Here is a 24,025-nt window from a genome sequence, read left to right as displayed (position 1 = left end):
GGATCTGGCTTGTGCTGACCAAGATTCCCACGGTCCAGTGTCGTGACTAAGCACAAAATAGGGGTTAAGAAAGAAAAATAGTAGAAATCGTAACAGAATTATAAAATATACAACAAGGAATTGCTTGCAATCATGCTCACACTTGAGAAGTGGTGCTATAATCTGATTAGAGTGGCCCAAACATTCAAAAAATATAGATAGATCATCAGAATCTGCAATATTTCCAACAACCACAAAAGCTCAACCAATGACAAGCTCATTGGATAACCAAGCTAAGCCAATATGAATACACTCTGCATTATAAGGCTGAAATGACAAACAAAAAAGCTGACCTTCTCAGTCAACAGGCAGACCATGACCAGGTTGGAAGTGACAATGAAGAGATAACATTATTAAAGCCTGAACACTTTTGGGCAATGATAATGCCAATGGAGAAAGAGATCCATGAAAGGATCAAAAGCACAATAAGAGACTCTAGTAAGTGAGACAAACAGGTAGCCCTATCTCTGAACTATGAGTGAGAGATGTCAAAGGAAGAAGAAATGATCTGCTATGATTGGCAGATCTACATTCTATGAGACCAAGAGTTGAGGGGCAAGATTATCATCATGTGCTATGATCATGCAACTGCAGAACATCTGGAGATTGCTAAGACTAAATAATTAGTCTTATGGGAGTATTGGTGGCCAAAGATGAGATAAGATATTGAATAATATGTTAAGAGATGTGAAACTTGTTAATGTGGCAAGTCCTCCACTCAACCATGAGTGGCACTGCTATATCTGAATGAGGTGCCACAGACACTATAGACACATATCTCTGTCAATATAGTTATCAGACTACTGGAATGTAATAGTTATAATGCTATTCTTGTCATCATTGATTATTTCTTAAAGATGATCATCCTGATCACATGCACTACAGAACTGACATCAGAAGGGTGGACCAAGATCTTATGCAATGAAGTATATGCCAAGCATGGCATGCCTCAGATTGTTATCTTGGACCAGAGCCTGCAGTTCATCTTCAAATTTCTCAATGACTTATACTGCCTATTAAACAGCTGCTGCAATGCCTCAACTGCATATCACCCTCAGACCAATGGTCAAACAGAAAGGGTTAATCAAGAGATTGAAAAATATCTCTCATTATTCATCAACTACTGGCAGGGTGACTGAGTAGAATGGCTTGCTCTTGTGGCCTTCCAACACAATAACCATATACACTCAGCAACTGGCAAGACACCATTCTTTGTCAACTATAGCCAACACCCTAATATCTCACACACCAAATGCACTCATACCACAACCCCTGCCTCCTCTGATTTCACTACCACCATGACCAACATCTATAATAAAACTCATGCCACCTTTGAAAAAGCAGCCTCTATGATGAAAAAGCAATAATAAACACCACACTCCTGCTCACTCCTATAACCATTAGACTATTTTCAATTATTACCAAAATTGAAAATTCCACATATCAACTCTGTCTTCCTTCTTATTGGAAAATCCATGATATCTTTAATGAAACACTCCTGACTCCTTTTTCACCCTGGCATTCTCCAATCAAGAACACCCTCTGCTGCCACCACCAGACCTAATTGATGACAAAGAGTATTATGAAATTAAGTAAGTATTAGACTATAAATTATGCAAAGTCAAAGCCAAAGAGGGGAAAATAATGACAACAGTCAATTATTTGGTTAGTTGAAAGGGCTATGGCCCTGAATTTAACTAATGGGTAAACAAAAATTGAATAAATGCTGCTAATACTATCTGGGACTATGAATTGTCCTTAAATTAAGCTATCAGGACAATAGTCTTAAGGAGGGGGTAATGTTATGATTTTTCCTTTTATTTTCATGCTTAACCTCTATTTATGCTTAGTCAGAGCACTTATCCCAGTGCTTAAGACTGTGGGACTGGCTTAGTCATCACAACAAAGCCCAGTCAGTCATTGTTCTCCAATGCAATATTGTTGCTCAATGATGCACAACTAGACTATTGTGGACAGTAATAATGCTCAAGGATAACAAGCATAATAACTATGAAGGACACAATTAGTAATAGTATTTATATTGACACCAGACATCTGTATATAAGTAGGATAGCTCTCACTGGTATAACTCCAGCTTTGAGCTAAAGTTTATTCTATCTCATTCTACTCTCAAGCTACTTCTAAAGGCCTTGAAGCACTTGGTCAACAGAACATAATAAGTGAACTCTAGCACAAAGTTTTGAGTGTGAAACCATACTAGTTTATCATGTGCTTCTGATCATATGCAGCTTGAGTCTAACAGTTAGCAGAATGCACAATCTGTATGGCCATGGAAGATATATGAGCTCTCTTCAGTGACTCTAGACTCTTAGACAAATTTTAGGCAGAGGCTGTTCCAATGTTGATCTATACATGCAATCTGGTACTCTTATGCCATCACTCTGACTGAATCCCTGCTGAGAAATTTCTTAGCTATAGACAAGACATCTTATATCTCTGCATGTTCACCTCAATCTGCTAGGCAAAATGTCCCACATCTGGCAGCATTTTTGATGATGGGATCAAGCTGGATGACTGATCAGTAAAATGCAAATTGCTCAGCTACACTGGGACTAACTATTGAATCCTTGACAAGAGAGGTCATATCTTTATCTCATGAGATGTTATCTTTGAGGGCACTGTAAAGCACATGCTAAGTGAGAGAGAGATTGATACTCACTCAGCCAGATAAACCCAAAATAAGCATTTAAACTAATAGACTGTTAGATGTAGAAATAGTATGATATGCACATGTTCACTTACCTATTTGATATTCCTTCCTTTTTCAGCATGTCACACCATTCTGCACATCTCAGCTTTCAACCATAATGCTGAGATTAACATTACGACATTTTATTCTAGTGTCCATTCTCTTCTGAAAACTTTTTTCTTGTTCACCATGTCTATGCTCCTACCTCATTAACTCCAACAGGTTATGAGCCCTTCTACCAGCATGTTCATGACAACTGAAATAAAGCTAGTCAGCACAACAAAGCTTGCAGATGATGGATCAAACTGGGTAGCATTTTCAGAGAAGCTCACCATCAAGTTCCTGGACAAGGGCCTTGGCCAGCATCTCTGAAGAACAGCTTGCATACCTCTGCATCCTGTCGAGCACAAGGAAAACTTCTATCAGTCCTCTGATACTGCATTTTCACATCCACTCTCAGATAATGACCTAGACAAGCTGGAGGATAAGCTGGAGGAATATGAGCAGAAAGAGGCAAAGATGCATAATATCATTTACAAAGCTGTTTTCAACTCTACCTTCAATGAGATCAAAGGTGAAGCAACAGCTGCTCTTATCTGGAGGAAGCTCATCACTGTCATGACTGGCAAGGGCAATCTTGTGCAAGAGCATCTCTTTACTTGGCTTGGAAATATGGCATGCCCTGATGAAGGCAATATATATGAACACCTTGCCAAAATGAAAGTCCTCCATGAACAAATCAAAGGGATGGGTCTAAAGATTGAAGACAATCAGTACCCTTCAATGATCCAAAAATCACTTTCATCTTCCTATAATCATATCTGTCACATCCTCTCTGCTGCCAGCAAGTTCACTGGAAAGACCCTGACATCAGACATCCTAGTCGCAGCCCTGCATGAAGAATGAGATGAGGAGATTGCATCGAAGGCCACTGCTGAAAATGTAGCAATGTCTGCTCAATGACAGAGCAAAGGAAAGAGCCAGAACTCTGGAGGAAAGTCAAAGAAAAGACCTGATCAATCTCATCTCAAATGCATAAATCTAGCATGTGGTAAAACTGGCCATCTCATTGCAGATTGTTGGTGTGAAAGTGGTGGAAAGGCAGGACAAGGTCCAGCTTCAAAAAAGAATAAGGCTAAAGAGAAGAAAAAGGCAAAAGAGTCAGCATCTGCAGCTATTGATGAAAGTGATGATGAACATGTTATTGCCATCATAGCTGATGACAATGATCACAAGAATGTGGCATTGATATGCATATCTGACTATAGAGCTGAGGGTGATGCCTATGCAGCAAAAGGAGAGAATGTTATAGTATTGGCAGATTGTGGAGCATCAAAAACATACTCATCTGAATGTTAGAGGTTCAAAAACTATATCAAAATTGAACCAAAGCCTATCAAAGCTGCAAATAGCCAAGTTTTCTATGCAATAGGAAAAGAGGATCTTCGACTACCACTTCTCATGAGAAAGGGACAGAAACCCACCATCATGAGTTTTTGAAATGTATATCATGCACTAAAAATGGCCTACACCCTTATATCACTCTCACAAGTCAGTTGTGCTGGATTTTCCATCTATATTGAACCCTCTGACCACACCATGTACATCTGCACACTACAGCCAGATGCTAAGATCATTGCAAAAATCCTCAAAGCTGGTGGCTTATACATAATCTCAATCTCAAATGCACAGCAAACTACGGCAGCCAAACCAGATATCGCTATGGCAGCAGGTAAGCTCAAGGTGAACATCACTGAGCTACATAATATTTGTGCTCACTGAAGTCATACCACTCTTTGCTGCATGTATGTTGATAGCCATATTGAAGGAATCAAGCTTAATCTCAACTCCAAACCAGAATTTTGTGAGATCTGTGTAAAGGCCAAAGCAAAGCACAAGCCATTTTCAAAATAAGGCCAATATGAATATATTGACAATAGCAGTGATAAGGTTGTTGGAGACCTGATAGGCCCAATGTCTGTCATATCACTAGAGGGAGCCCACTATGCCTGCACATTCCATGATCTACATACCTATGAATCAAAATCTGAATACTTATCAAAGAAATCAGATACCTTTGAGTCATATAAATGTTACGAGATATGGATTAAGGTCTAGTGAGGCATAGAGGTCATCAAGATCCTTGGTATAGATCGAGGGAGAGAATTCACTAGCAAAGAGTTTAGTCAGCATCTCAAATCGAAGGGGACTGTTTGGCACCTTAATATACATGATTCCCCACAGTCGAATGAGATTGCCAAATGTTCAAATGGCTATCTGATGGATACAACTAGAGCTTTCTTAATCAGTTCAAGTTTACCAAAATACCTCTAGGCTAAAGCTCACCAGCATGCCAAATGGATCTACAACTGCACCTCAACAAAAGCGATACCATCAGAGAAAACCCCATTTGAGATGGCAACTGGCAGAAAGCCTAACATCTCAGGTCTTTGCCCTTGGGGGTGCCAATGCTGAATCTAAGTAAAGGCATCAGAGAAGCTTGGGGAGCATGCTATTGAAACTTGCTTCATGAGTATTGATACTGAAGCCAAAGGCTGGAGAGTTTACTGATCCAAAAAGTGAAAAGTCAGCATTGAACATGATGTATACTTCAATAAGAATGACCTGACTCTGGAACCATTCATAGTCGAGGGGGAGAATGAAGATACCGACCCTATTGTCCCAAAGTCATCAACCGCTTCTAAACCCTTCAAAAACCTGCCAGATGAACCACTCACAGAAACTCATTCAGAGTGTTCTGAATCTCCACTCACAGATATAGAATCTGATCCTATTCCTCAACCCAGTCGCCCTAAGCAATCTGCAGCCCTGAAACCTGATCAACTTGCACTCCCAGACTTGCACAAATGCCTCACTACAGCTGGAATTGCAGCAACAGCACTTGAAGATGAGTCAGAATCAAAATCAGATGATGAACCAGACAGCTACTCACCAGTCGACTATGCTATGATGGTGGATATTGAACCAGTAACCATGAAGGAGGCCCTGAGTGGTCCTGATGAAGGGGAATGACATGAATCAATGCTTGCAGAGATAAGGCAGTGTGAGAAGAAAAAAGCATGGGAGGTGATGAAAAGAGAAGATGTTCCCACAGATGCAAATATCATGGGTACAAGGTTTGTCTACCAGATCAAACAAAATGAAACTGGTGAGCCTGAAAAGGCTAAGTCCTGTTTTGTAGCCCAAGGATTCTCTCAGATCCAAGGTGTTGACTACTTCAACACCTATGCCTCAGTTGTCTATCTTCCTACTCTCCACATCCTACTCTCCATGGCTGCCTCTCGAAATGCAATTATAGACCAAGCCAATATCAAAAATGCATACCTGCATGCTAACATCACTGAGGAAATCTATATCAAGTTTCCAAACAGATATGAAGAATTCTTCATAATCTCGAAACACCTCAAAGATCAGAACATTTATGCCAAGCTGCATAAATGTCTGTACAGCACAAAACAAGCAGGATGTGGCTGGTATCAGACCCTGAAGGCAACAATGATCTCTCTAGGATTCACTATCAGCAATGCAGATAAGGCTGTTTTCTACTGGATCAAATCAGAGACCAAATATACCATTGTCACTGTTGCCACAGATGATTTCACCATCATTGCAGACTCTCAAAATGAATCAGATTGATTCAAATGAGAAATAGGCTCACATTTCGAGCTAGTTGATCTCAGACCCATACATTGGCTCTTGGGGATGCATATCACTCAGAACTGGAAAAGGCACACCATCAGCATTGGACAGCCAGCCTACATTGACCAGATCACAAAACGATTTGGAGTTCAGGACATAGCACCATTTGCAACACCAATAGAAGTGAACCTTGATCTAAACTCAGATTCACCCTCTATATCCATGGAATCTGTTACACCATGTGAAAAAGCACTCTATCATGAGCTGCTAGGGTCCCTCATGTATGTTGCAGTTGGATCTCACCCTGAAATCAGCTATCCAGTATCAGTGTTATCACAATTCATGGAAGACCCACATTCAACTCACTTAAAGGTGGAATTCTGAGTCCTCCATTATCTCAAGGGTATGTGTGATCAACAGCTCATAATCAGTGATCCTGGCATCAGTCCTAAGGGCTATCATGATGCAGCATATGCCAACCAGCCTGGATGAAAGTCTATGTCTGGATTTGTCCTATTCATGGGTCAAGGCACTGTTATGTGGATATCGAGAAAGCAACCAATTGTTACTGTCTCCACCAGTGAATCAGAATATGTTGGACTCACACCAGCATCGAAGAACATGATATGGCTTCACAAGCTCCTCTCAGAGCTCTCCATATTCATTGCAAACTCTTCCATTTACCCAACAAACCCAACTATCCTCTTCTCTGATAGTCAAAATGCACTTTCTATTGCCAAGGATTCAGTATTCCATGAACGAATGAAGCATATTGGAGTTCAGTACCATTTCATTCACCAAACTATCAAGCAAGGCCACATCAAACTGATGTACTGCCTAACTGATAATATGGTTGCCGACATCCTCACAAAACCGTTGGCCCATCCAAAATTCAAGAAGTTTATGGAGGCACTGGGTGTCATGTAAGTGAACTATTTACATTTTGAGGGGAAGTGTTAGACATAGAAATAGTATGATATGCACATGTTCATTTACCTATTTGATGTTCCTTCTTTTTTTGGCATGTCACACCATTCTGCACATCTCAGCTTTCAACCATAATGCTGAGATTAATGTTATGACATTTTATCCTAGCATCCATTCTCTTCCAAAAACTTTTTCCTCATTCACCACATCCACACTCCTACCTTGTTAACTCCAACATGGACTCAATTGAGGACTCTGTTGATCTCTCTGCTAAAATTCAAACTGCACCATCCACACTGAGGTCTAATGATCAACTTGCATAGCAAACCCAAGTAATGTTGCTATTGAATCCATGCTGTTGGAGCAATGAGAAGCTGAAGCATGAGAAAAGCAGAAGGACTGAGCCATATCAAAGTATTTTCATGCTCTGATAGTAGCAAGTTCAGATTCAGATCTATACATTTTCAAAAGTTACTCAGATGTGATGAGGGTGAATGTGGACTATTGAAAAAAGACCACTGATACAGAATACAAGATGTACATAGCAAAGCATACATGAGACCTGATGGATCCTTCAGAAAGTGTGAACATTAAAGACTGCAAATGAATGATTGGCATCTCTTATCAAAAGCCTCCTTGGCTGCATAATGCAGAGTCAACTCATGACATATCCAGACCTATGCTATTCAGTTAGTATATTGTCTCATTTCCAGACCAACCCAAGGATGGCACACTGGAGAGCTCTACTTCACATCCTTGGCTATATCAAAAGCACCCTCAGCCATGGAATTGTCTACTTCTGGTGATGTGCTCAGCAATGGGCAGTGCACAAATGAAATTAGTGTCTAGATCATCAATCTAAATACTACCAACACTCATACATATACACACAATCACCAATTATTAAGTTTGAGAGTGAATATGATAGAAGCACTCATGGTAAAACTTAGATATTCATAATCACTTGGCTATGTTCAAAAGAAACTTCAAGTTCAATTCTAGAAGTATTTACATGAGATACACTGATCATAACAGCAAGATATATGAATGTGGGCTTTTGGTAGAGTATAGATGAGTTGTATAGACTTGAAATGACTTTGTCTAGGAGAGCTTTTTAAAAGCTTGACTAGATGACTTTAAATGATCAAACAGTCAAAAATCTAGTGGTCTACAAAGAGCATAGTTGCTCTAGAATACACAGACTCAATTATAATACAAGCACACACATCTGTGACAAAGAACTGAAGTTCTACAAAGAGTTCACAGGCTCTGCAAAGAAAACACAGACTTTACAAAGAACACACTAGTCCTGAATGACTTTGTAATCTTAATTCACTTCAGTTGAAGATATGCACTTAAAACCTTTGATTAATCAGATAGCTATGAGGCTACTAGCACAAATGCAGGAGGGAAGCTTTCCTGGTGTTGTGCATCTAGTCACTGCTAATTTATAGCATTTTTAGTCTAAGTAAGAGTCCTGTATCTAAAATAATTATGATATGAGCTTGAGTATCAATAAAAGAATGAGTAATTAGATTTTCAAGGATTGCACCATTCTGAGTCTTTTATTCAGTTTTTCAGAATGTCTGAGGGTTATTCTATTGTTGAGGAGTGTCCTACTGGTCCATAGGAACTTCTTATTCAATTTTAATGGCTCTCTATGTGATATTCCATTTAATACTGCATTTTCACACATTTCAAGGGATATGACCACTTGATTGTGATCAATCACTGTGAAATCTTAGTCAGTTATCTTAGTTCCTGGTGGGGCTATTTATTTTCTCCAGGTTGCTATTCAATTCTAAGTTTGTCATGAAATAGATTCCATTTCAACTTGGCAATTGCTTCTTTTCTAGATTTGCTTTCCAGACATCAAGGTGACAAGTAATCAAGTTATTCTGTTGTTGCTTTAGATTGTTTTGCTTCATTTGAAAGCATCTCTGAGACTTGACTCATAATAGTCTAAATTTGGTGGGGAACAACATGAGACACTTTGAAGGCAGATAGAATTGACTCATCTAGATATCATTTATAAGTCCTTCTTGTGCTTCATTGCTCACTTAGCACATGTAGTATTTGACTATCAGTGTAATGCCTCCACTATAGTCCTTAGTACTGCTTATAGATTGCTCATTTTGTTTAGAATTCACAAAATATATGGGTAGCCTGATACTAAGCATACCACCAGAGTGAATCCCTGATGCCTGCAGGCTTCATTGATGCCGATTTTGGAGGATGTCATGACACAAAGGGGTCAATGTCTGGATATGTGTTCACCATGGCCAGCACCCCAGTTTGTTGGAGTGCAGTGGAATATGTTTCATTCCCATGGGCAGTGCAACAGCTCCTGTGGATGTTGTCATGGATGGATGAGATCGCACTTCCACGATCATGATCTGAACTGCTCTACGGTGACAACATCGGTGCTGTAGCCCTCACTACCAATATGAGGACTCATCAAAAGATAAAGCATATTAGTATCCGCAAGCTCTGTATCCGAGAACTCGCCAAGAATGGCAACATCAAGGTCGATTTCATTCGGGGAGATTCCATCCCGGCAGACATGTTCACGAAGCCGCTCCCCATTGCTACCTTGCTCAGCTCAACATTGAATCAGTACGGATCAGGGGGAGTGTTGAAGGAGGATCCATAGGTGTACCCGCCACCGACCTTAGTTTTCCCTTTTTAGTACTTATATCGTTGATCACATATAAAAACCTTACCGTGTTTTTCCGCACCTCAGTCATTTTACATACTCCCTGTGCAGACTGAGTTTTCTTACTCTTTTTCTTCATCTTTAACCAGCCCCAGCAGTGATAGCCTCGAGGTCTCCACTGAAGCCATCCTAAAGAATTTATGAAATCGCAGGCCGCTCAGTGGGCCAGGAAAACCAAGTGCTAGCGGGTAATATCTACCATTTCGTACGGGGCGCGACTGCTAGAGCTAGTATAACCTTTCAATGGGCTTACGCCATCCATGAATTGGTATGACACGTTGGGAGAGTCGGAGAGATCAGCCCCGATATCAATATGCTCAGCTAAGCCTAGTATATACTTTCACTTCTTATCAAGAAGCTGATGCTAGACGTAGGATCTATCAAATCTGAAGTTGCAGAACGCGAATTCAGATGATGTTCCTGAGACCTTTCCCATTCACTGGTTATGTCTTCAATTGAGATACTGGCGTCACCGGACTGCTCGAAACTCCCGGATACACTATTCTTATTCTCTATTGTTCTGTTGCCTTTCCGACTCTTTCGGGACCCTAATGGCACATCTAGATTGAGAAACCATGCAATGGTACTTCTCACTAGCTATCAGTTAAATTTTAATCGAAGGGCTTCTGAGCGTATGCGATGTAGAACGTCAACGTAGCACCATGATGCTCGTTCCACTCTTGCTCGGCCGCGTCATAAATTTTGTCTAACGCAGCCTCCGAATCCACAATTCCAAGTCCTCCAGACCTTAATATGGGCGTCTTCATCCCCCTGAAGACTCCCATGAAGTTATCTCTTCCCTCGCAACCTTCTTCGCCGGCCCACGCTCCCAAAGGGATATCCTGCGCCTGGATGACAATATTGATGAATCCTGCCTCCTTCAAGAGGTTCGGCAAATCATTAGCAATATCCAAAAGTAATCCCCGCGACACGAATAGGGTCCTGATCAGCTCTACGAGCTTTGCATTGTTCTCGCCGGCATGCCACGGTCCAGCTTCACCGAGTTGAATCCACCCACCCGGTCTCAGGGCTTTAAACATCTCTTCTACGGCCTTTGGCCATTCAACGTTAGTGAGCGCAGCGAGGAGTAAGCGCTGGTGAACCAAATCGAAGCGACCGCTCCACTCTGGCGGTAAGTTCGTAACGGAGTTGATGGAGAATGACACAATGCCTGCGGGACCAGATGGGAAAAGACGTCCCTCAATGTCAATACCGTGGAGGATGGAAGACGGGGAAATTCGTAGAGAAAGGTCGGTAAGCCAAACTCCTGCTCAATGGGTTTTCAATGGAAACGCAGAGTGGAGACCTTGTACGAACCTGCACCTGTCCCGGAGTCGAGGACGAATTGGGCTTTGTCTAGATTGACGGGAGCTAAGACCAGTCGATTTTGGAAGGCGCGATTGAGAACTTTATGCTGCAATAAAAGCCTGTGGAATGAAATCAATATTCATTATGTCTTCTGTAGAGTAGCATACCTTTCGTGCTCTGCGGCGTCGGCAGGTAGGACATATTTTGATCCTGGAAAATTATGAAACGTTCGTGAAATATGTTCAATGGGCTTCAAAGCAGTTACTTCTTTGAGTACAACAGTGGCCATGATTTGGAGTGTGGATATCTGGATGGTGGAACTACGACAGGAAGATGCAATTTATCTGGAGGCGGAATCAACAGGAGATCGGACTTGGATCTGACAAGCGTCACAGCACAATAATGAGGCGTTCAATTACCGAGTAACCTGATCAACTAGAAAGATAAAGAAAGAGGTTCTGATATGGATGGAATTCTTGATGCAGAGACTGCTGTGCTCACAAGCGAGAATTGAATACAACCCACACGGTTTTGACACAATTGGGAGAGCCGCTGATTGTCACGGTCCCGATTCTTCTGCCGGTCGTCTTTTCTTCGTGGAGACATCAGAATCAATATCTGGCCAAAATAGACCTTTGTATTGATTGTTCTATCATCCAACAGGTTGAAACCTATACGGCGGAAGAAGGGCACCATCCGTAGAATTTGTACATCTGTCGTTAGCGGCTGATGGGCGGAGTAGCAAGGCTCCTGGTATTAGGTGACTATTTCAGGCAAAGCAATTTCGAAGAACAAGACTGTTGTGGTGTTCGGGCCGAGAAACGCAGACCTTGATCAAGTGGAAGGCTGCACAACTAAGTAACTTGAAGAAGAGTGTCGCAGTATGGAGAAACATGACGCTAGCTGTCGTGCTCGGGCCCATGAAACCATGAAACCGTTACCACTTGCCTCAAACGCTTAGCCACAAAACCAAAACCACAAAACAGTAGCCGTGAGATGCTGAAGGTATTACTATGTATAACGTTCGCCCCAATGCAAGACTTCTATGACAAGGATATGGGAGGACAGAAGGAGATGTGCAAAAGCCTTGCGATGTGCGGGAGTCAAGGTCCTAAGATAAGCATGCCGAGCCAGGTTTTTTGGATGCGGACGCAGACTAGGGACTCTGGGAACGTGTTTCATAGAGGCGAAGCATAGTACCTTGCACCCTGGACTTGATCTCTCTTCTGATAGCGTGTCGCAATGAATACGGACGTCGGAGATTAGGAGCAAGGCGTGCAAGGACCGGCTGGAAATCTCCGAACCGGGATGCTGCGACTTGCGAGATGCTGCCGCAAGGTTATGGACGCGCACACGAGCGACCTTCGAACTAACACCAGAGGCCAGTAAACATAGGTGGCTACTAATAGGTGGAGTGGACTTGGAACCTAGGAACTTGAGTCCACTAGAACACTCCCATCTTCCTTTACGAGCTTTCCTATCAAAGTTTTTGATATTCACACATTGAGTAACAAGGTCCGCCACTATTTACTAGTACAAACTCTGGACGCAAAAGAAGAAATACTATCTACCACCTCGGCTTCATTGTCATAGAAAAGTGCATGACTACCACCTTCGACCATACGAACATCTAAATTCTTGTAATAAGGCTTCATCTCTTCAACCACAACAGCCCCTTTAACCTGTTGATCAGCTGTACCTCCTAAGACTAACATTGGAAGCCCCGCCTTCCCGAGCTCATATAGCTTCTCCGGATCCTGGGGCCGTGATAGTACATGGCTGCACACCTTCGGGGGCTGCAGCAGCGCACTTCCGAGGCATGACGCTTTGAAATTGAACGGCACATTTTTGGGGTCGACAAAAAGAGAGTCGACAAACTCGATGGTGGTCTTCGCGCTGAAATTGACATCATCTGTGTTGAAGAGACCGGGAAGAAAGCCAAGTACGGTCGAAGTCCCAACACGGCCCATGATTGGCCCAATGAAGGGCAGTGCCGCTAGGTAGACGACTCCCGCGAGGGTGTCCTTGGGAAGGTGCGAAGCAATGTCGCACACAATGGTACCTAGACAAGTGCCTGAGAACGAGGACAGTCTTCAGGAAAGGGAGAAGATGTACATCCGAGGCTCCTGAAAAAGAGAATTACATAAGTTCTGATTTCAACTACGAGTCACTCCGTACCATCCGATAAAAATAGGCTTTTTAACATTGAAGGCGCGCGCAACAGCCCTGAAATCTTCTGCAAAGATCTCAGAGGAATAATCGTCCAGCGACTCCGGCATCGCGCTTCGTCCATGGCCACGAATATCGTATCTAACCTATAGGAAAGGATGAGTCCAAAGAGTTCCAAAGAACAAGAGAACGAACCAAATAGAAGTTTTCTGTCAACGTCGGATTGGCGAAAAGATTATCGAAGACAGCGCCACTCAAAGCAAGGCCGTGTACAAAGACGAGGCACGGCTTGGTTGGGTCACCCGCCGCATCGGCGTATATCAGTGCACCATCCTTGGAAGAAACTAACTGGGCGGTAGACGTAGGCAACATGCTGGGGGAGCACTGTAGTCATTGATCAGTCATGCAACTATATGTGAGGGCGACGACCAGGAATGCGGACCTTTGCCGTTGCATCAATCATCGAAGCTGATAAATTTCAGTCACATTGATGTTCACAGGGCTCGACATTCTGATTCGCCTGCAACATCAGCGAAGCATCGGTATTAGCCAGTGGGACTGATCGCGTTGCAATAATAACTTGATGTATTCCTTTCTCCCATGCGATCATGGACCCCGGTGACCATGTCTGCACGTTCCATACTGATTCTGAAAAGCTTATGCTGTTCCCGAGCCGTTCGGTCTACCGTGGCGGTTGACATGGAGGATTATTGAATTACTGTTTCCCATCTATAGGTCTTCAGGTTCTACACCGGCCTGGGTCGCTTGATCGTGAGCTCGGCTTGAGGGTTGATTAGATGTAGTTCGGAGGATAGAGTCCGTAGTTCAGTACCTGCAACACTGCGTTGGGTACCCAAAAGAGGCAAATTCAAGAAATCTTTGTCCAGAGTTAGCCGGAAAATGGGCCGTGATTTTGGATTAATTTTGGTCCCAAATGTAACATTTGTTAATGATCTGACGGAACTCTAAGACCGTTGATTCAACCAAACGCATGACAACTCGCGCTTTTCATTGGCTCTATGTCTGCATTCATACATGATACACCAACCCATCACTTGTTCATCAACTTACCGAGGGCTTAATATATATGGACCATGGGAACCCACATTTTGCGAGCGCAGAAGGGTCGATGAGATTTTAAGCAAGGATACTAAAATGTTGTTAAAACCAATAACGCACCTATTTTCACTGCAGCACTCGTTGAAAAGCGACAGAAACATTCTTTATATGCATGAAATCAACATTCTAGATTCCTAGAGAAATACTATAAGAAGCGAAAGAAATACAGCACGATGAAATCTCTTCATCTCGGGAACGTAAACTTTGTAGTTGTTTGTACAACGGACAAGACCACATGTTTTAGCCAACTTTACTCACTGCGCTCGCAATGATGATCCATTCAATGCCCTTCGGACTTTCACAACTATCAAGGCACCACTCCTCTATAAGGACCGTGACCGGCGTTGGGAATGCGATCAGTTCTATTCAATTTCCACTACTAGGCAGAGTTCTGTACACACTGGAAATCAAAGCCATCATGCCCCATATTTGCTCCATCTCGCATCTCCAGAGGTTATTTTATGTCCAATCTGTGACACAGATAGGTGTACTTCAAGTTTCCAACTAAGGAATCAAGATCGTATGTCTTCTGGCCCCACTATACCACAGGTTCGCGGTAAGCTTCTGAATGCTCTCATTGGCGACATTGATATGAACTTTCCTCACTAGTTACAGTCTACGTGCTGCCCACCATTGCTATAGTCGTCACCCTCTTCCGTTTGTATATTCGATATACAAGGGGGAAGCTATGGTGGGATGACGCTTGGGCGCTTGTCTCCGCCATGTTGTCGGTCATTTTCTCAGTTGCTGTCGTCCTCCATGTCAAAGATCCCAGTAGGTTTTACAATGTTCTACCGAGCTTTTCTCAAAGTCCATTCAGCTTCACTAGCACAGAACGTTAAAATCGGTGTTTACTATATGTATGAAATATCCCCTTCAATTCAACGCCGCGAGCTAACGAACAGTGGGATAGGTGTGCCCAGTTCTTCTATGCCGTTAATTGGAAAGTTCAATGCGATATTAAAAAATGCTTGTCAAAACTAAACCCGCACTTACAGGACAGCCCGTGTCTCCATTCTTTTTACAATTATTCGACTTTCCGTTGGGAACATGAGACGGATCCTCACCTTCATATCTTTTCTCTTCTTGATTGCCTGGCTCATTCTCTTCGCCCAAGTCTGGTGGGTTTGTGAGAAAGAGCCAGGATGGAAGAACGCGACGATCCCACAGTGTATGCTTGGGGAGAATGTCGCTATCGCCCAGATAACTGGTATATACATTTTAAATCTATCCTCTCCCACTATTTCTAACATTTTCCGATAAGTTGATGTTATTTCGGATGCGATTCTGATTGTCGCCCCCATTCGTCTCCTGTGGCGCGTACACCTCGAATCTTCAACCAAGATCCGTCTCATGGCTGTATTTGGGACTACGCTCATTACGACTGCCGTTAGTCTCTATCATGCCTATGTTGTATTTCGTATCGGTGGGCTCCCAGAAGCCCGGGCCGCGACGATCCAAGTATGCCTTCGAACCTTCACCTTGGCGTGGACTTAATTATTCCTTCATTAGACATCCGTCAGCCTCTTGGTTGCAAACCTATCTGTGGTCATTGCATTTATCTTCAGGCTCAAATCAGATTCAGAGACCGAGAACACTGCGCCGCTCTCGATCACAACTTTTGGAAAACGTGGGGGTAGACCGAAGGAGCCTAACCTTTTCTCGACTATCGGGTTAGGAACCCAGGACTTTGGTGTGCTCGAAAGTACCCAGTCAAACGTCGGTGTCCAAGTCAGCCAGTCGACTCGTGTGGATCTTCCCGGAGCGAGTGACACTACGATCATTGGGAAGTTCGGTCAAACATCTGACGATGTGTATCAACTGAAGACATTTGGATCATCGACCGCCTCTATTCCGGAGGAGAAATAGGTGGCACCACGAAATGATTCTGTCCGTATTAGTGACGATAACAACTTAATTCTCGTAAATACTGCCCATTGTACTTACTAAAATTACGTCCTTCATGCTTTTCACGTAAATGATCTTCAACTTGCTGGGAATGGAAAGCTTCAGCGATCATGGGGTGAGCGCTTCCATGGGATCAAAGTGAAAAAGACGGGACTTGGTGGGGTTACAAGGCTGGAGAGACAGAGTCTTGATGACCAGATGAAGGTAGGCTATGCTTCCTTCATATCGACGAGGCACAGCATGCCAGCTCCACAGAAATGGAGCATTGATGAGATTACTGAGTGGATTCGGCGCATCGTGCACAACTTTCTCCGCACCGATGTTCAGATCTCCAATACTCAAGACTTCTTTGTTGTCGGAATCGACAGGTCCAGTTTCCTTCTCTCCTTCCTCATCCGAACATGCCAAGCTCATCCTTCTTCTTCATATATGCGCTCATTCCGACTGACTTTTACCAGAATGTATAGGGAAAGAGTTTGGTTAGACGCCCGACAGAAGATACTCTACTCGGACAAATGATATCTGGTCTCTCGGTGGCCGTTCTCACAACGATGGTCACTAGGTGTGGCGGTGACGACAGACTATTCCTTCAACTCATATCTTCTTCAGGACGGAGATCTCCTACGACGCTTCTTGCTAGGTATATCTGCAGGCGCCTGTACCATCCTCAAGAAGATCTTCCGTCTGGAACCTCACAGTCGTATTTCCTTGGCTGATCGTCAACGTGAAATTACCGAACTCAAGACATTCTTCTCCAATGAATCTTCTTCCGATTCCTCGTCCCACAATTCTCCTGTTCTCCAACGCTCCATCTCATCGCTAGGCTCCACCCCTCCGAGCGAGATTGGTGCGATGCGTATCGATGACACTGATGTTCTTCTAGTCACCCGCAGTATAATAGAAGCAGGTGTCACGGGTGACGACTCTCTTGCGCTCGATCTTCGGGCAATCCATCTTGTCGGTGTCGACAGGCCTGTCAGCGCTCCAGCCGTCGTGAACTCTTAATTCGTAGGTGATGAGAGTGGCATAATGTCCGTACCACCATCATTGCAGGCTATCCATCCCGTGATGTCCTCCAGATCGATTGCTTCGTCGGTGGATAGTGATGGACCTATAGCGCCAGAGACTCACCCAGTTCACGTCGATGTCAGTGAGGTGCCGGACATGGAGGAAGGCGAAGGTATTGGCGAGATGAACATAGCATTGGTGGTAAAGGATGACGAGAATGATATTCAACCGGCTGATTTGGCTGACGACGCTGGTTCGCAGAAGAAACGGGGGTTCTTCCCGCGGTTTGTTCAGAAACTAGTTGCGTCTTGGAATAAGTTGTCGAGGATTTTTCCTTTGGTTTATGTTATATGCATCATCCTATGCCACAACTCGGAATCATGCATTGATTTTATTCAATATCTGTTTTTTTGAGTTCCATGAAACGGAGACTGGAAAGGTCGGACACATTTTCTTTTCAGTGTCTTAGGCGTCACGATCGCATCATCAACTTGCCTCCTCTTCCATCTTCACTGAGCGCTGATGGCAAGGCTTGACGCTATCGACGAAGATCCTCTGGAGTGCATCTTCTGGCTTGTTGATCGATGATACGTGTAAAATCTGTGCTCTCTGTATTTGAGGGAATTGGAGTTCAACCGTTATGATGCACCTGAGAAACGCTTGGATTTCGTGGGAGGCCATATGGTTTCTAATATACATTTTACTTATGGCAATGTCTGCAGCTACCTTTACAACAAGGACTCCGTAACCTTCATCGCCTTGAAAAACCGTTTAAATCTGGAAAAGATCCATTAAACATGAAAAATTTGCATACGTTCTGCGAGGATATTATTACTGAAGAACGGAAGTTCACTATGGCATGCAGTAAGTGTGAAGCATAGTGAGCATACATGACAACCTCACCATATCTTGAATTATCCTCCGCAGAAATTGAAACCTGAAATAGAAGCAGCTGGCAATCTTCAATGTATGCAGCTGTGTCGTCCTCAGCGAATGCAGACGTTGGAGGGCTCGGCTCGTCCACTGACGTTTAGCATCGCGTTCTTCGTCTGAGGAATTAGGCTACTGCCGCATCGTGAGCAAACTCTTGCCACCGTGGATACCAGCATAGCCAGCCAGTAGAAGAAAGTCCTCATCTTCAGTGTCGGAATCGTGCTTGGTATTGGGGCAGAAAGTGGGCGATGTTCTAGGTGATGGTCAATGTTCAAGGATCACATTACCCTTTGTATCGCTGACCACGATGACGTCCAGGGCCAACGGTATCCTCCCTCGCGAACCTACGCCGTCCTCCGACAGTGGCCAGGACCGGTATGAAGCCATCTTCACACCGGCGCACCTCGCTTGCCGGCGATGTGTCAAATCAAATACATGGGCCGTCGCAAAGGTACTATATAGACCAAAATGTGAGGATATTTCCAGTGATTGAGTGCCACCTTTACGAGCAGACAAAGAGGACCGGCAGATAACGACAGTGGGAAACTAACTTGTCAGATATCTTGAGGTCATAGTAATGCCAAGGTAATACATTGCGACGGTTCTTTCTTCGTTAACAGTAACAGCTCCGCAGGCCAAAAATATATAGTATTTAGACTGAGACCATCACGGTCTCCCCAAAGAAGAATTTGCAGTCCGAATTCCCCAAGCATCCAGAACAGAACTCAAAATCGCGTTGTCGATACCAACACACCAATCCCGGTGGCGCATCCAGTTACCTGGATTATACTCAACATTCCCAAGAGAGACATCACACCCGCATCCCAAACACACCACCTTGTCCCGTTCGACCCTGTCTGCATCAACCCAAAGCTCGTACCTGAGGAAAAGTCACCTCTGCTTCCCATCGTTCCGGCTGAACCGATAAAGTGGGCTCTCGAACGTTTTCAGAAAGCTCACTTCGGGACCGTTTTGCGACACCAGGAACGTCTCTTTCTGATATATGCTGAGTTTCCGTGCACGCGGGCCGTGATAAGATGAGCTCTAGCTTCGACTCGGTGAAGAGGCACTGACCAAGATCTTTGGGATTTCGGTTGGAACGGTAATTCCTCGTGGACGGCGATCGTCACTCGGATAGGGTAGGATGATCGCCACCTGCACCTTCCGCGGCGACAGCGGCATGGGCGGCTGGTCTGTCTCAATGGCGCGCTCCAGCCCGAAGGCGACCGTGAGGTCGAGGATGTTTCGGGAGGCATAGATGGAGCAGGCATTTGAATCCCACTGGAATCTTGCATTCTGCGATGAGTCTGGACATTTGTGACTGCTCCGTATGCTGGCGCCGAAGTGAGAGACGTCGAAGTAAACGCTGGAGAATTCGCAGGGAAAAGTTGGCTCGCACCAGATTGGTGGGAGAGAGGATAGCCGGGTCCATTCATGATGGAAGGAGAGCGGGAATGGTTGCAGTGGATGACGATCAGATTGTTTTTAAGTAGATCCGGGCAGAGGGACAAAGACAGGGGGGGCGGATCTTAGGCGCGCAACAAAGACCAGTCCACGTGGCACCATTTACCGTCTGGCTTGTTCACTGCATTCTCATACTGGCGATGCGAGTTCCGTAGATGTCAAATGCTGCGCTCTACCACTGGCTGCGCGACAAAAGTAGACGAGTGTGCAGCACGAGATAACAGCTCATAGAGCAACGTCCTAATCTTCGGGAACGAAATATTCTTTGACTCTCTTTACGATCACCCGGGAATGGTTTTATCTGCGTTCATGAGAGATGCCATCCTCGGTGTTCGTCGTTAGCCATAATGGTGTCAATAGCCGTGAGAATTGGCGTGGTCGGATGTAAAACGAGCACTGCTAACAGGGAGAGGATACTCCCCGCAAGGAAGGCGATTGATATCTCTGTGGCCCTCTGTTTGAATAAGAGACGGTGGGAGAAAAAGAGGCGTAGTATGCTCGTTGCCGAGTACAGAGACCGGTTTCGATCCCGACGATGAGAATAGCGTAGTATGGCTGATGCACCCTGGAACGTTAGATGCAGTACCGATGTACTTGTCGAACTGCGTACTGCACGATTCAATTGGAGGTGGGAAGATAGTCAATGGCCTCTTGAAGCATGTTGACCATACACTTTCTCGCTGGTACTCTCACTTGTATCACTGCTGCAAGTCGAGAACTAAGATGCCATTGTAGTTGGGGTTCAAAGAGCGAGACACGATATCCTGTAGATCGGATTGGGAACGGCGGCGGCGAAGGGAGTGTCAGTCGGAGAGACCGTTATTCTGCTCACGTGGCCGTGACATATCGCGTCTATTTGCTCTTTTCCAACATCTCGTCTGTCACAGCAGTTTATCAATACAAATGCAGACCGGCAGGAGACTTTCCAGGGTACATATAACTTGAAAAAGGATACGTCAGTCGTGGAACGACAGACAAAGCGGGATGTCGTTTTGGCAAGCGGCAGAAAATATTGGCTGACAGCGAGACAATAGACAATTCCTTGGGGCTGAAGATACATTGCCAAGTTTCAAAAGATGGGTTTGCCAAAAAAAAAGAGAGGGCTCACTGGTTTGATTTGGACCGAATGCATCTGGAAGGTTCATGTGAGGATCGACTCGGTCTCACAACCATAGACCTTAACCTTCACGACGATAAGATATCCAGAAAACTGAGTAAACTATGGTCTGGCATTCGTGAATCACTCTGAGCTGCCGCCATGCGACTACCAACTTCATTTATCCCCACAAATGCGACATGTAAGAGGGAGAGGCTGCGTGGTGAACTCTTCACGTCTTCTCCCTATCCACGGTCGCAGAGAAGAGAAGAGGTCGAGTAATATCCGAGTGTCATACGGATGGGCCAAGGTCGTAATCAGAAATTTGCGCTTGTAGCTGCTGGCCTGTGACTGGATGCTGAAATATCCCAGGTAGTCCATATTCGATTGTCGTTGTCCCTATAGATGTTCAAGTTAAAGTGGCTTGGAAGGAAACACGACACACACCTTCGCTTGGCTTCAGAAGGATACCTATCCAGACATTGATGACCTTTATCCAAAGCCGCGTGCGTTTCCAATTTCCCTTGAGAACCTGGTCCTCGATGTGCTGTGGGCGCACGGGAGAAAGGCCGTATCTTTGTTGCAATGAACGATGACAGGAAGGGCAGCAGTGAAAGCTTGGGCAGCATAAAGCTTGAATAAAATCAGATAGTCGATAATCCACTGGAAGAAAACGAGTTCAAAATAAAACAGCCGGCATGATGAGCATTCTGTGTGTCGCGATGTTTGTTCAAAAGTCATGGCAGGCCGAATATGGCCGACGGCGCTTGCCGTCTTTCCGCTCACCCCTAAACTACGTCTTCTCTATTAATATCTTCGCCTTCCTTGGCTTCATTATCACTGCTACAATATCACTACCTTCAATTGAATCATTATCTTCAATACCAATGCTGCATGATATAAGACACTTGTGCTTACGACTATCTTCTACTGGCGATTACAGAACTGCAACCGACTACGACTGCCAGCTCTGGTCGCTAATAATGCTGTCACATCCTTGTATCAATTTTTCCTCACTCTTAGCTCGCTCTCCTCATTGCCCTCCAACTATCACCCAGTCGTCTCTTCCAGATCTTGTCCCTCTCCCAACCTGACCAAGCAATCTAGCCCTCTTTGAGTTCAGAAAAACCTTCTCCCAAGTTCAAACAGGCTTTTGGTGTATGTGACTTTCCAATTTTCCTTCATTTTTGACTGAATCCGGTACGACAGGTCCTCGTGCTATAGCAATCCATCGCGTTCATGGCACCAGCATGCCCTACGATGTTCCAATACCTGGCTCAAGGCCTTCGGTTGTGTCCACGCACGACTGCAGGAGCAGTCATTTTCCCAAAACGACATACATGGGGCTTCAGTGTGGCTGATCAACGAAGAAAGACGTATTTAACGTAGCGGAGAACACGATGGAGAGACACCGTAATTCAATCGTATGTTTTTCTTTCATCTTTCTCTAAGCTTTTGTTCAAGGTATTATTCAGAAGTTCGACCACCACTGACAAAAGAGACGTTTGCGGGGCCCGGTAATCTGGATGCGGTTGGTATCATATGCGTACGTGATATCACTAATGAAAATTTCAGTATTTCTTCCTAACGTCGGATTCACAAGAGTATACAGGTGTGCGGCCCATCATCGATACAAAATCTGCCTTGTATGTCGCTCTTTGCGAAGGAGTGTCAGGATGGAGTCGACGCCGTGATCTCCGCGTGTACCCGCATGCTTTTGCAGGGCCCGAAACATGCAGGATGTCGTTGGCTTCTAACACGCTGGTTACACGAATCCCTCGCTGTACCCCGTATAATTCGACCTGCGAGTTGCAACACCTGCCTGCCTCTACGCAAATACACCTTGATTCCATAACCCCTTGACTGCATATCTGGAAAATGAGAAATAGTACGTGTTGTTAATCTATTTCGTTTGGAGTACTCAGTACGACGACGTTAGTACTATCGAGAATTATTGGCCTACTTTTGAGCGGTGTCGAGTCAATTTAGATTCACTTACGCTCCGTCTTTTCGAATGCATGGATGAAGGATTCATCTCCTGATGCAATATCCGATTCTGACCAGAATGCCAACATAATTCCGCCTTCAGAGTTTCAAGAGGCGATACCTCATGGCAGTTCTACTGCAGAAAGTAACGGCCCTGTCTTGGAGGTAACGACACACTCGCCGCCTGACCTGAGCAGTGCAGAAACAGCTCCAGAACCCCTGAGCTGCGATTCTGAGGCTGTTTCTATATTCCCAGAGCCTCACGCCCAGGAGGTAAGCCAGTTAGCAAACAAACAGAGAAGAGTTTGTTAACATATTTTCAGGACCTCACTTTCCCCGTAGTCACCATTTCTGCCTGCACTGAAACGGGCCAAGAAGAGTCGTCGATCAAAGTTCCATTCCAACGATCCTACACCGGTCGAAAGCCCGTAATATCATCCTCCCTCGCCGACACTCCGTGCGCTACCCTCGGTGTTATGGGCATCTTGGATGAACTGAACACTACCCTTGGAACATCACATACCCTGGACACTCCATCCATCTCCTCCACTCTCGAAGACTGCATCATGAACAACTACGACTTTGGCACTGCATATGGCCGTCTCCGCGCGGTATGGGGCACCAAAGACTGGAATACCATCCAAGATGAGATACGTACACGCGAAGCTCGGGACCAGGAGATGCGACGAGATGCACTTGTCGATAACCGGATTGTCAGACCGGAATTGGAACCTCGACGGGTCTGGGATCTATACGCTAATCGGGTGGTGTCATTGTGGAGCAGCGATGCGTCTGCATTCTGGATCACGCCGTTAACTAGTTTGATCACGGTGATGGAAATGAGATCGAATGTTCGGCCGGTATCGCATGCGTGGATGGACGCGAAGGTGTTGAAGTAGCACACCCTCCATGTCGCTCTTACCTTACATAATCGTAGCTACCAATACTGGAGGTCGAAAGTCAACGCTTACTAGCTTTTGAC

At 44.6% G+C, this 24,025-nt stretch overlaps 8 protein-coding genes across 8 annotated transcripts in view; 3 read left to right on the top strand and 5 right to left on the bottom strand.

Moving 5' to 3' along the window:
• Positions 1-10,514: 10,514 nt before the first annotated feature.
• BT62DRAFT_936559 (S-adenosyl-L-methionine-dependent methyltransferase) lies at positions 10,515-11,767 on the bottom strand. The gene is made up of 3 exons (XM_043187148.1): positions 11,528-11,767; positions 11,370-11,479; positions 10,515-11,319 (listed from the first exon to the last, which is right to left on the bottom strand). The coding sequence occupies exons 1-3, from the start codon at positions 11,647-11,649 to the stop codon at positions 10,664-10,666; spliced, it is 888 nt and encodes a 295-aa protein (XP_043035424.1). The 5' UTR covers positions 11,650-11,767; the 3' UTR covers positions 10,515-10,663.
• Positions 11,768-12,814: 1,047 nt separating this feature from the next.
• Positions 12,815-14,416, bottom strand: BT62DRAFT_459758 (alpha/beta-hydrolase). Its single transcript, XM_043180984.1, has 5 exons — positions 13,972-14,416; positions 13,725-13,913; positions 13,539-13,675; positions 13,476-13,486; positions 12,815-13,422 (listed from the first exon to the last, which is right to left on the bottom strand). The coding sequence occupies exons 1-5, from the start codon at positions 13,990-13,992 to the stop codon at positions 12,884-12,886; spliced, it is 897 nt and encodes a 298-aa protein (XP_043035423.1). The 5' UTR covers positions 13,993-14,416; the 3' UTR covers positions 12,815-12,883.
• A 461-nt stretch (positions 14,417-14,877) lies between these two features.
• On the top strand, positions 14,878-16,553 carry BT62DRAFT_1079673 (uncharacterized protein). The gene is made up of 7 exons (XM_043179513.1): positions 14,878-15,204; positions 15,258-15,422; positions 15,469-15,508; positions 15,562-15,591; positions 15,647-15,858; positions 15,913-16,109; positions 16,161-16,553. The coding sequence occupies exons 1-7, from the start codon at positions 15,171-15,173 to the stop codon at positions 16,515-16,517; spliced, it is 1,035 nt and encodes a 344-aa protein (XP_043035422.1). The 5' UTR covers positions 14,878-15,170; the 3' UTR covers positions 16,518-16,553.
• A 518-nt stretch (positions 16,554-17,071) lies between these two features.
• On the top strand, positions 17,072-17,881 carry BT62DRAFT_1010948 (uncharacterized protein; the record flags this gene model as incomplete). The annotated part of the gene is made up of 4 exons (XM_043177712.1): positions 17,072-17,110; positions 17,166-17,549; positions 17,610-17,817; positions 17,859-17,881. 4 exons carry the CDS (start codon positions 17,072-17,074, stop codon positions 17,879-17,881), a joined length of 654 nt encoding a protein of 217 aa, XP_043035421.1.
• Positions 17,882-18,626: 745 nt separating this feature from the next.
• BT62DRAFT_922950 (uncharacterized protein) lies at positions 18,627-19,933 on the bottom strand (the record flags this gene model as incomplete). Its single annotated transcript, XM_043184451.1, has 7 exons — positions 18,627-18,750; positions 18,901-18,951; positions 19,252-19,276; positions 19,332-19,350; positions 19,378-19,503; positions 19,572-19,778; positions 19,811-19,933. 7 exons carry the CDS (start codon positions 19,931-19,933, stop codon positions 18,627-18,629), a joined length of 675 nt encoding a protein of 224 aa, XP_043035420.1.
• A 254-nt stretch (positions 19,934-20,187) lies between these two features.
• On the bottom strand, positions 20,188-20,897 carry BT62DRAFT_936554 (uncharacterized protein; the record flags this gene model as incomplete). Its single annotated transcript, XM_043187147.1, has 5 exons — positions 20,188-20,357; positions 20,379-20,403; positions 20,433-20,637; positions 20,779-20,822; positions 20,863-20,897. 5 exons carry the CDS (start codon positions 20,895-20,897, stop codon positions 20,259-20,261), a joined length of 408 nt encoding a protein of 135 aa, XP_043035419.1. The 3' UTR covers positions 20,188-20,258.
• Positions 20,898-21,221: 324 nt separating this feature from the next.
• BT62DRAFT_459650 (uncharacterized protein) lies at positions 21,222-21,786 on the bottom strand. Its single transcript, XM_043180983.1, has 2 exons — positions 21,503-21,786; positions 21,222-21,456 (listed from the first exon to the last, which is right to left on the bottom strand). The coding sequence occupies exons 1-2, from the start codon at positions 21,684-21,686 to the stop codon at positions 21,350-21,352; spliced, it is 291 nt and encodes a 96-aa protein (XP_043035418.1). The 5' UTR covers positions 21,687-21,786; the 3' UTR covers positions 21,222-21,349.
• A 1,658-nt stretch (positions 21,787-23,444) lies between these two features.
• BT62DRAFT_974182 (uncharacterized protein) overlaps positions 23,445-24,025 on the top strand; it is a gene marked incomplete at its 3' end in the record, with an annotated part of 6,372 nt that continues 5,791 nt past the window's right edge. Inside the window, exons 1-2 of the mRNA XM_043189152.1 lie at positions 23,445-23,833; positions 23,888-23,930. Of these exons, the coding sequence (XP_043035417.1) occupies positions 23,520-23,833; positions 23,888-23,930 (357 nt within the window). The 5' untranslated portion in view covers positions 23,445-23,519. The remainder of the gene's footprint in view (positions 23,834-23,887; positions 23,931-24,025) is intronic.

This window comes from Guyanagaster necrorhizus (assembly GCF_019112545.1).
Source record: "Guyanagaster necrorhizus MCA 3950 unplaced genomic scaffold BT62scaffold_33, whole genome shotgun sequence".
Lineage (NCBI taxonomy): Eukaryota > Fungi > Basidiomycota > Agaricomycetes > Agaricales > Physalacriaceae > Guyanagaster > Guyanagaster necrorhizus.
This window is presented reverse-complemented; position numbering and strand designations above follow the sequence as displayed.